Source organism: Stegodyphus dumicola, chromosome 3 (assembly GCF_044657685.1).
Source record: "Stegodyphus dumicola isolate Sdum_Otavi_A_Nest chromosome 3, ASM4465768v1".
Taxonomy (NCBI): domain Eukaryota; kingdom Metazoa; phylum Arthropoda; class Arachnida; order Araneae; family Eresidae; genus Stegodyphus; species Stegodyphus dumicola.
In genome coordinates, this window is record NC_140770.1 from 24140288 (window position 1) to 24151935 (window position 11648).

Genomic DNA, 11648 nt, shown 5'->3' on the forward strand with positions numbered 1-11648 from the left:
TATTTATATTAAGTGATATAGCTTATTTAATTGCAATTTTTTCTCTTGAAAATATAAGATAAAATATCATTAATTATACTTTGCTTTTTCGAATTTTTTGTTTTTTGTATTCTTTTATGTTATTTATTGCTCATTTCACTGTTTTTAAGATATTGAAAAGTTTTGAGTGATTTTTTTAGGAAACAAAGTTCTTAACTTCCTTTACACCATTTGAGTTCTTACGATCAAAGGAAAGTTGGTTAATTTATTTATTAGGATAATTAATATTTGTATTAAGGGATATTGCTTATTTCATTGTAATTTTGTTATACGTAATAATTTTTTTTTATGAAGTTGTTCTGCAGAGCAAAATTCTACGCAGTTTGTAAATTTAACGTTTGGTGTTCCCTTCAGCCATTTTTTCGGTACATTTAAAAGCCAGACGAAGGCTGGCAGTGAAGCTGCTAGTTATATATAATTAAACTATAATATAACAAATTATAGTGAAATAAGCAATAAATCTCATATTTTCAAGAGAAAACAGTCAGTAAGTAGTCCAGTATCCAAAGCAATGAATGAAAAACTGTTGCCAAAAACACATTTCTAGAAGAATGAAACTATCATCAGAAAACAATAACCAATCAAAATTGTGCTTTGTGCATGAGATTAATTCAAAATATACAAACCTCTTCGCCATTATCTAATAAAGAGAAAGAGAGAGAGAGAGAGAAAGAAAATTCTTCCTGTTGTGCCTCGCGAGACTCATGCGCGTCAGAATAAGAAGATTGAGATGTGCGTGTTGCGTGTATAATTAATAATATTTTATCTGATATTTTCAACAGTCAGCAAACCAGTATACAGAACATTGAATGAAAAACTATAGCGAAAACCACATCTCTAAAAGAATGAAACTATTCAAAATGATGCGATTTCATCAAACAAGATAAAATAAAAGCAAATCTGACTCGAATTTTGAAAACCTCGCTTCGACATGCACTGGCTCTTGTCTAGATGCACCTATGCACCAAATTTCGTAGCCCTGGATCTACTAGCTTACGCGCAGCACGAACGAAAAACACACAGACAGACTCTTTCTTTTATTATATGTAGAGATTTTATTAATAAGTTTCTATTAGTTTCAGCTCTAAATACAGCACTTCTATGGTAAAGAAACATATCGCTTTCTTTTCCTCAAATCTGTATAACTAACAATTCGACTGCAGCCAGCAATAGCTTGGAACTGTTGTTGTTGTGGCTAATCTCGCTTGTCTGATATCAGAGCAAGCCCGCGAAGTTTATCCAGGCAAGGAGGCAAGATTGCTCCAGTCGTTGGGAAAAGCATTGGCCACCATGCAGCTACCATACGGAATTGAGCAAAGTCATCCGGTCTAGGTTGACTTTGCTCGGTTCTCCCAATTTTGAAGGACAGAACCTCAGTGGAACTGTCCGAGGGTCTCCCACCATCAACTCTCAAAAGGACTTTCGGCTTGCCACGTATTTTTAGTGTCCCCCAAGCCGTGCAGACACTACGCATTTATAAAAATCTACATCTTTTCAGGGATTCGAACACAGGCCATTGGTTCAGCAGTCAAGAGTCATTAACCACTATTCCGGTTGGGCGGCTGAACTTGGCGTGTAAGGATCCTAAGTTTTACTAACGTTTATTTTATTTTAAAACTGTACTATCACTTGTTATTTTGTACTACCGGCCAGAATTAAATGCTTTAACTAGTTTATGCAAATTGTCTTGCTAACGCCCAAGTACTTAAGTTGTGGCTTTTTGCCAAGAGAGAGAAAAAGAGTTTTAGGAAGCAAGTCGCTTGCAACTGTAGTTTTACGAGTTTCCACTCGGTTGCTGGTTGCCTTTAAGGCCACAGTTTTAGCCCTCTTGATATTTGCAGACGAATCGTAGTTTTAGCAGCTCGGCGTACTACATACGTACCCTTTTAAATAAAGGCCAGGCTTAGTGCTAGACATTTGTATACTAATTCAAAGTTAGCTTTTAGTTAGAGTTTTAGTTAGTAGATTTTACTTTCTTACGTTCAGACCACAAGTGGTTGGTCTCTGTATTCCGAAGTTCCGGAAATACCTGTAGAGTATTGAAAATAAAGGGTTTCGTATACCCTTCCTGCTTGTGTTGTCTACTTCACACCTTCATGAACATACCTTGAGTAAGCTCCCTGTTCCTATTCAGGATCATTCATGTTTCCAACGCAAATAAAGAGAAACACAAGTCCTGACAGGCGTACATCTAAAACAAATCGAAACACAACCAGCGTTCCTTCCTTATTTAACACCTGCTGAATATACCTGACACCAATCTGGAGAATCATTTTTGATTATTATTTTAACTTTCATTATTACCTGACAGTCAACTTTGGTAGTGAATCACGCTGCGTTGTTTTTTTAAAATATTAGTAATTGTAACTCACAGTAAATTAAAAAAATCTATAATTTTACAAGTTTAAATTCGGAAATTCTGCTTCAGATGTAGTAGAATACACGAGTAAATAATTTAAAGAAGGCATAACTAATTAGCTGCATTGGTTTGCAAAATTTCTCTCAGTTTAGAAGGCATAGGCGAAGAAATAAACTTGTGTCCATCTTTCTTCTTCTATTAATTAATTAAACTGAATTAGATTCATTAAGAACATAAATAACTGCACAAGAGATCGCCTGCACCCTAAATTTACAAATGTCAACTGAGTGAGTGCACTTTGGCAGCAGAAAAAGCTCGACAAATGGTGCCTCACAAACTCGCTGATGAATCAAACTTCGGATTTTGTAAATATTCTGGTCTCTCCAAAGAACTAAAGAAGAATTCTTTTGACGAAACGAAGGTCAGATATAGTTATTCTACGACAGGTATATGTGACAATGGTACGCGTCATCGACTTAGTAGTTGGGAGTGGAAGATACTTCGAGAAAGATTCAGCAATTTTTTATCCAAAAAACATGTTGTTTACGTGATGGTGGTCTTCTGTTTATGCTGTTTATTATTCATCCCTTCCATGAATTAAAATGATAAATGCAACTCAGAGTTCTAGAGATATGATGTAACTGCAAGCCAAATTCTGCCTTAAACAGACAGTGCTTGTGAACAGATATGGCATCATGTTGCTCCAAATATCGTCTTAACACATACGGCAATATCGATCGTGCAGCAAATCAACAATCTGGAAAACGGAATAATGCCTCACCCTGCAAACTCTTCTCACATTTCCTCAGTAGATTACCATTTAGTTCTGGCACTTCCGTCGTTTTCTATTACGAAAAGCATTGGCAAAATATAGAAGCACCAAATATATTGGGCAGAGGAGGACTTCATTGCTTACAAAGACATTTATGTAATTTACCGGCATAAATGATCTTGCCACATATTGGCAACAATGGATTCAACAATGGTTGCAGATTACTTTCATGAAACAAGTATTCGTACGCCTACGCTAAAACCACTTTCTCCCTTCCTAACTCGATTTCGTGCCAATTGCACTCCATTACACTCATTTGTTCGATTTATCTTTTAAATACTAATTCAGAAGTCAAACAACAAAAATCGGCGTCATATTTACAAAATTTTCACAGGACTAGTTTCGATGGTTTTACCGAACCACCATCCTCAACTGCAAAACCGCAAATGAACAAGACAGGAAATAATGATTAGGTAAGATAAGTAAGCCTGGACAAGAATAAGTAAGTGGCGCCATCTGTTGGTGAAACCAGAACTAAAACATAATTTCTTTAAAGGCCGAAGGCAAATTTGGATTGGAATTAGGATCGTTAACTGTCCTAATTCTGATAACTGATCCTAATTCCAATCCAAATTTCCCTTCGGCCTTTAAAGAAATTATGTTTTAGTTCTGGTTTCACCAACAGATACCGCCACTTGCTTATTCTTGTCCAGGCTTACTTATCTTATCTAATCATTATTTCCTGTCTTGTTCATTTGCGGTTTTGCAGCTGAGGATGGTGGTTCGGTAAAACCATCGAAACTAGTCCTGTGAAAATTTTGTAAATATGACGCTGATTTTTGTTGTTTGACTTCTGAATTAGTATTTATTCGGCGTGTTATTGTGTCTTAATTATCTTTTAAAATTGTTAGGAACTTCTGCGCCACACTGTGTTGCACGAATCAGTATATTGTTAGGAACCACTTCTGAACTCGACAAAATTACACATGAGGTGGAATAATATTAGAGTGGTATGCAAAACTTCAAATATTTTGTCCATTAACACGCTCTCCAGCAGATGTATCAAGCCTGCATTTAGAGATAAGTAAATCGCCTGTGGATTTAACAAGCGTAGCACATTTAACTTGATACTTTATGATGTAATTTCTAATTTTCACTTACCTGTAAGCACCTAAAGGCAAAGATTAAATATGTGACACCGATAGACTTAAATAAATTTTCCAGAGTGAAGTCCTTAAAATCATATACAAGCACTGCCCCGCATATAGAAAATGCTTCGCATTTGTAAAACAGCATTCCCATGTTCACAGCAAAAGCCATAAGAGGTTCAACAGAGTTTTCTTCCCATTGATATCGACCTGAAAAATATTAATGTCTTTTTTAGTGCAGTACGTATTTTAAGATATAAAAATCACTTAATATAATTCTTCGTACGAGAAATTTAAGATTTTACCTTTTTTATGGATCTTTCATGAATTTCTTACCTAGCTGACAGATGACGATGCCCCTACCATGGGCGTCTAGGAAAGGCATCGGTGAGTAACAATTCATCTCTATAACCTTTCTATGCTCGGAAGGCAGAAAATCTGTAAAAACCCGTGAGTATTTCTCCTTAAATGAATAATAATTTCGTAGTGTCTTAAAAGCCCTGTGAACATTATGCTTCTTGTTACGGAGAAATAGCAGCAGGAATTTATCATCCATGAAAGGGTAGAAATCTGGCTCCTCTAGAAAATAAAAATATATATTCAGATTTAGTTTACCTTTTGATTAATATGAGAGTAAAATAAAGCATCATTTGTATAATTTTCAAGCCACCACTACAAAACCACGTATAAATAAAATCGTATAACTGACATTTTATTTTAATATAATATGGCTATTTACTCACATATATCTTCCCTTTGCGTAATTTTCCATCGAATATTTTAGCATTTCATTAAAAACCTTTAATTTAGGATAACAGTGTCAAATTTATGAGCACTTAGGAAAATAATTTACAATATAGAAAGGAATATTATTGGAACTGATAAGTCCTTAGAAATACATAATATAACAGTATTATATTTTGTGTCTTATATGTGCTTTTCAATGTGCTATGTTTATCATTTGAGACACACTTTCAGAAACAATATGTGTGTATATACTTTCCCCTTTCAATTTTGAAACGGTAAAATTAGTCAGAAAATGGGGAAATTACACGTTGTGGTGTAGTGGCCGAAACCGCTACACAAACCCCAGGCTGTAATACAGGGTTGAAATGAACTTCTAACTCAAGTTTTAACAATAACATGAACTTTAATAAAATGAAAACCTTAACAGTTGCATATCTTGACAGTATGGGACCTGGATATATTTAGTTCCGTAATTTCAGAATTTTGTTATAGGAAAAATGCTTTAACGCATTTGCACGAGGAATGATCGTTCTAGCAGGCCAACATACGCATAGCTCCAAACAGAAAACTTCCCCCTCTTCTCAGGAAACCACCTTATATATTTCCCTGTGTTTACTTGCGCTGAACTCCCGGGGGGATGATTCCTTCACTCATACATAGCAAAGTGTCCATCTCCTGACCTTGATGAAAAGACTTCTTTGTCCACTGGAGTGACCTTCGAGGCTGCAACCGGAATTATTAACAAAGTCATGGGGTTTCACCACTGATATGAAAACTGTTGCACTCTGAAAACTCATCTTAGGCAAAGAACCTTTATGCCACCTTATCACAATGTGTAAATACGATAGGTATCTTTTAGTTGTAGAATTTTAGTGCTATAACTGTAGTACCGCTTATCATAAAATATAATCATTTTGATTATTTTATCATTTTGGTTTATTTGTTTCAAATGTTGTCTATATTTTTTAAAAGTCCATTTTTCATTTTTAAAATTGCGAAAATTCCGACTGCGTAATATTTACTTAAAAAATTGTGAATGGCTGAAACTAGATTTCCGTTTCTTATCTTGAAAAATTAGCACATTTTTCCAGGAATTATATAGACTTAATTTTTCTTAAAAAAACATTACCAACTATCTTCTAGTGTACAATTTTACTTTTATCCCCTTAAGCCAAACAGCAAACAACACTTCAGTTAAAATGTAATGCTTCTGTCAATATTTCCTGTCAAGCCTTTACTTTCCCCTAGAATTGCCAATGCTAAAGTATGTAAATTGTAGTAGAGCGCGCAGTATATTCAAATTTAGCGGAAGTAAGTTGAGTTTAAAATAGGAAGGAAACGAGATTCTAAGTGTGCTTCTTGAATCGCGAACGGGAAGGTTGCTAGGTAGAAATTTTAGAACCGCGCGTGTTGGCCTGTGTGCCTTTCTCGGCAGATTTTGTTGGATCTCTCAACTGCTTAATTAGTAAGCTCGCTGAATCTCAGCGGTATTGTAGAACTCGGTTAGGTTAGTTTAAGATCTCAGAGCCTCGTGGATAGTGATCTCGCTATTTATTCATCCAGTCATTATTTTTCAGTTTTACATTCTGTTTCAGTTAAACCGCCGGGTCGGCGTAGTTTGTGAGCGTCAAGTGGACGCAGCTGTTATTTTAAAAGTTGAATAAAAAAAGGCTTTAAACCCTTCTTACGTGTCTGTGTAAATTCAAACTTCGTAGCAGTCACTACCACAGTTGCTGACAAGTTGGGGCCACATGATATTACAAACTTATGCCACTGTTACCACAGGCAGAACAGGAAAATGCTATTAAGATCCTAATACTAGACTGCACAATCACGTTAAGGACAAAAGAATTGATGAAATATTATTCAGTACCTTCACGGACATTTTTTAATTTCTAAAAGAACTGAAAATCCTGTTCAATAACAAATATTTTTAGAAAACTATCTGAAAAAATACCGGAGCTGCAAACAGTTCAGCATCCCTCAACAAACTATTCACTGTTTTCTCTATATCTTGAGGAAAATTTAGTTCTACAACCAATGTTTAATTTCGCCGCCCAGTCGGTCAGGGAAGCTGACTGCGATGCCGAAGGGTCTGGGTTCGAACCCCGGAGAAGGCACGGTTGTAACTGTCCGTCCCTTTATAGGAAAGGCGATGGTGGACCACCTATTAGGTGCCACCATAATAAAGAAACCACCACATCCGGCCTTGTATAGATTAATAGACTGGGTTACATTTGTAATTATTCACAATCTGCCATTTGAAACAAAATGTTTAATTTCTGCTCTAATAAGCCATAAGTGTACTCTGACACAGAGACTTGTTAAATTCAGTATCATTCTCAGTGATTATACTTGTATATATGTTTATATTGTTTCAATGCTGTATTTTTGTGCTCTCTCTTGTGTAATTTAACTTACATCTTTTTCTATTTACTGGTTAATTACTGTGTTTTAACGCATCTCAGGGTTTTTTCACTTGCTCATGTATTTTATTATGTTTCACTAGCTCCATGCCTTAACTGGCTTTCCCAGCTTGGTATTTTCAGGTCTATTAAGATGTCCCTTATTCTTATAAAATTACTTAAATTCTTATAATTTATTAATTTTTATAATTCTTAATACTTTTTGTTTTCAACTCCAACAACTATTACTAAAAATTTAAAAAAAAAACAAACTATGTATGTATTTATCCCTAATTTCAGTCTTTGACTAGCTATTGTACTTGTGGTTGTAACTAAAACTACCGATTGTTAGAACACAAAAACTAAAGGTGTTTACCAATACCAGAAACCCAATAGAAAACAATTAATCCTATGTCTAACAATTCGCAAAAATGGATCAAACTTGTACTTTTAGTTATTGATAACATCTCCAAAGCACGTGCCTCTCTTTCGAGCAACATACTAAACAATTTACGTTCGAAACATGAACAGTTAACACAGATGCCTTTCGATAGCTTGGTATCAAAGGTAAAAAATCGCTTAAAGCTGGTTAGATGATTTTGATGTTCGTAAAAGTTACTTCTTAAAATCTATTTCCAAACAAAGAAGGAAACTCAGAAGTGTTCTCTATGTTTTTCTTTTTCAAAAATTTAATATATGTCGCAATAAAGCAGGAAATTTCGAAGCAAGTTTTAGAAGGACAGAATTAAGTAATATTTTTGCATGGTCGCCGCAAGCTTCATATGTAAAACATACGTATTACTTTGTTGAAAATATTGAAATTTATATTACAGAAATCATAAAAAATTTGATTTTAATCCATCTGAACCAACGCAGAAGCTAACAAAAATTGCATGCAGTGTAACACTGTAATTCTTAGCTTAATTATGTAAGAATTAATTTAGGAGGCACAGGGGCAATGTAAAATATTATATTCTTCATAACTGACTATATATTAATATATCATATATATGCTATATAATGTTTTAACAAAATATTCTTTCAGAAAATTCAATAATGGCAGAATGCTTGCTTTAAAATAACTGAGACACTCTAGTTAATTATTAATAAGAATAAAACTTTAACTCCAAAACCCAGTTATTAATTTTACATATTTAAAATTTAGTAACTGTTTATTTCAAATTTCTGTTTCTATTAAATTCCGTCTTTCTTTAATTAATATTGTTGCGTACGTACAGGTTCGTACAAGTCCGATAACAGGTTAATAAAAATTTATTTTTATCAAAAATATATTTCAGAACTCTGGAATTTTCCACAGAAATATTCGTACAAGTGTTTACAGTATCACATAGTATAACATATAGTATCTGTAGTTACACTTCAAACTACCAAGAACGTTAAACACAATGCAATGCAAAACGCATCTAAAAAGAAAGCTAACTTTACACTCGCAACAACAATAACTAAGCAACTGAGAGCAGGTGCTCTCTTTTCTACCTTGAATAGTTTTCAATCAGCCGCCGAGATATTTCCAGTACCTTCCGCTTCTCGAAATTACTGGAAAGTAATGCGGAGGTAGAATTGCGGTTACAGCTAACATAGTGTTCAATCACATTTACTCAATTTCCATTCATATTACGGTGATACAGGGACCTGACCCAAATGGTCGACAAATTTGGTGACAGAATAAATCACTAAAACCGTAGTCAGCTTGGTAGTATCTTCCTAAATTACCGAGATATCCATTTACTCAATGTTAAATGCACTTGCATCTATCTGTGTTCTTGATTTTCGGGCATAGCTTTACCTTAAAATTTGTTTCGCATTACATTTCGCAGAAAAATACAACAATTTCACATATAACTGCACTAAAATCATCTATGTATGTACAAAATTCGTAACAATATCTACTCTACTTAAATTATTATAATATAAAATCATAGGTGTGCAATATATAATCATTTCAACTCGCAAAAAGATTCAAAAGATAGTCAAAGCTAGCTGAGAGCTAAGTTCCAAACATTTCAAAACATACAAAACACAATCAACCGTTAAAATGAATTAGCCAACTTAATAAATAAACAAATGAATTGTAAATAAAGTAATAAAATTATTAACAGTTGTGAATAAAATAGATCTAAAATATTATCGATTTTGAAAATTTCCATCTATTTTGAAAATAACTTTTGGCTAAAGTGCAGAATCTCCCACTTATTTGTTTGGCGCTTTTTACATGAGTAAGAAGAATTTGATTTTTGTCAATTTTCTTTGACTTTTTACGTGAAAATTGGTCGATGTGTACATGGATAAAGTCAAGGGTGCACAATGCAATTTTTGTGCAATTCCGGGATGTTTTTTTAAGCGAAAATAGGTCGATGTGTACATGGATACCGAATATGTGCAATTCTTAAAAATGCGCCAAGCAGTGGGCGATTCTGCACTTTCTCCTAACTTTTTACTGGTAATAACATACATTTTGTTTAAAAAGGCAAGAAATTTCGGAAATTTGTAAGTATATTGTGCAGAACTTTATTTGTCCATATCTCCCAACTACAACAAATTAATTTCCTATAATTTATGGTAGGACTGTTGAACATAGAAAATGCCGTGGTTCGCAAAACAAAATTTATTACAGAGCAATAAGCAGAGATACACGCAGAGTTACATGCAGAGAAATACAAGTGAAGTTACATGCAGATTTACAAGCAGAGAGTGAAAAGAATCAGAATCAGAATCGTCACTTACGTAGGGTATTGATCGATAAATCAAAGGTGCCCTGAGGCCGTTCGCCGTTATTTTTTGTAAATCAAAGGGTGTTACTTAACACCACCGTCATGAAGACGAAAAGAGTGATGGCCTGATGCTGCAACGGTGTCGTGAATGGGAGCAAAGTAAGGATGAGATGCTAAGTTCATACAAAATCATGCGTAAAGCAGTATATCAAAATACCAGTTCAAGCAGGCTCGAAAACCTGAGGTCGATCAGCAACTTCTTAATCATCAGATTGGGCTATTTTCATCAGCAGCATGGCCGCATTAAAACCTGCAATTAGTTTTTCAGCTGTTGTTTTTGCAGCTCTGATCTTCTCTATTTGGGAAATTATTGTACTCAGGAAACTGGATACTTTATTCTCACCAAGCCATTGCAAGGCCTATGTTTTCAGGCATAAAATATTATTGATAAAACACAAGCAAAACCTCACACACTGAACCAGAAAGGCTTTAGTTTTTAATTTTCTACGACAGATGCGTAATCAAAATGTTATTATTCAAGGTACACGTAAAAATATTTAAGTACTTACCTTCAATGAGTTGTTTTATTTCTTCTAGAGAATTTTTCCTTACTGAAGGCGTCTCACGAAGTTCATTTTCTAATATTAGTTTGATTTCAGATGTTAAATCTTCTGCATAAATAGACATAAGAGCCATTTTATAAAATTAGAAAGTAACAAATCGAATCAACTGGCACAAGGCAGTGAGCGATTGATATTATCTTTAGAGTATGTTATCAGCGCAGCGAAATAAAAAATACATAAAAAGTAAAATCGAATCAACTGGCACAAGGCAACGAGCGATTGATAGAGTATGTTATCAGCGCAGCGAATAAAAAATATATACTTAGTAATTCTTTAATCACATGACCTGCATTACGTTTATAAATTTACTTTGTACTATCGATTGACAAGGCACGTCACGTCACGTGAAAGTCTAGTTTTAGACTCTTGATGTCCTTGAATCTTGATGTCTTGTTTATTACACCTTTCAATGTGAGGTAATCTTTGTTTCAAATTACAGATCTTTGCGATAGAATTATTAGGAATGTCAATAAGAATATTTTTTTGATTCAAGAATTAAGCAGTTTTTATGATAATGCCGGAAAAAATATAAACATTCAGGTATTGAGAAAATGACATTAAAAATACAAAGGACGGAAGATTTTCAATATTGCAGATATTAAAAACATCTCAGTACAATGTAAATATTGTTAGTGAAAAGTTAAGAAATGAAATTAGTTTTTTGTTAGACGTCCTTTCGTTTTAGAAAAGGTATTTCCGAACATTTTTGTTTTATATATGCCTTTTAAAATAACATTTTATTCATTACCCTCTTACATATTTTTCTATAATATAATATAATCCTAACACAAATAACTGCGTATGAAATAATCCTAACACAAAT

At 34.0% G+C, this 11648-nt stretch overlaps 1 protein-coding gene across 1 annotated transcript in view; it reads right to left on the minus strand.

Annotated features, from left to right (window-relative positions):
• The window catches only part of LOC118180094 (retinaldehyde-binding protein 1-like), a 28352-nt gene extending 17325 nt beyond the window's left edge, over positions 1-11027 (minus strand). The window contains exons 1-3 of the mRNA XM_085812649.1: positions 10772-11027; positions 4655-4897; positions 4332-4528 (exon numbers count right to left, since the gene is read on the minus strand). Coding sequence (XP_085668775.1) covers positions 4332-4528; positions 4655-4897; positions 10772-10898 — 567 coding nt within the window. The 5' untranslated portion in view covers positions 10899-11027. The remainder of the gene's footprint in view (positions 1-4331; positions 4529-4654; positions 4898-10771) is intronic.
• Positions 11028-11648: the final 621 nt, after the last annotated feature.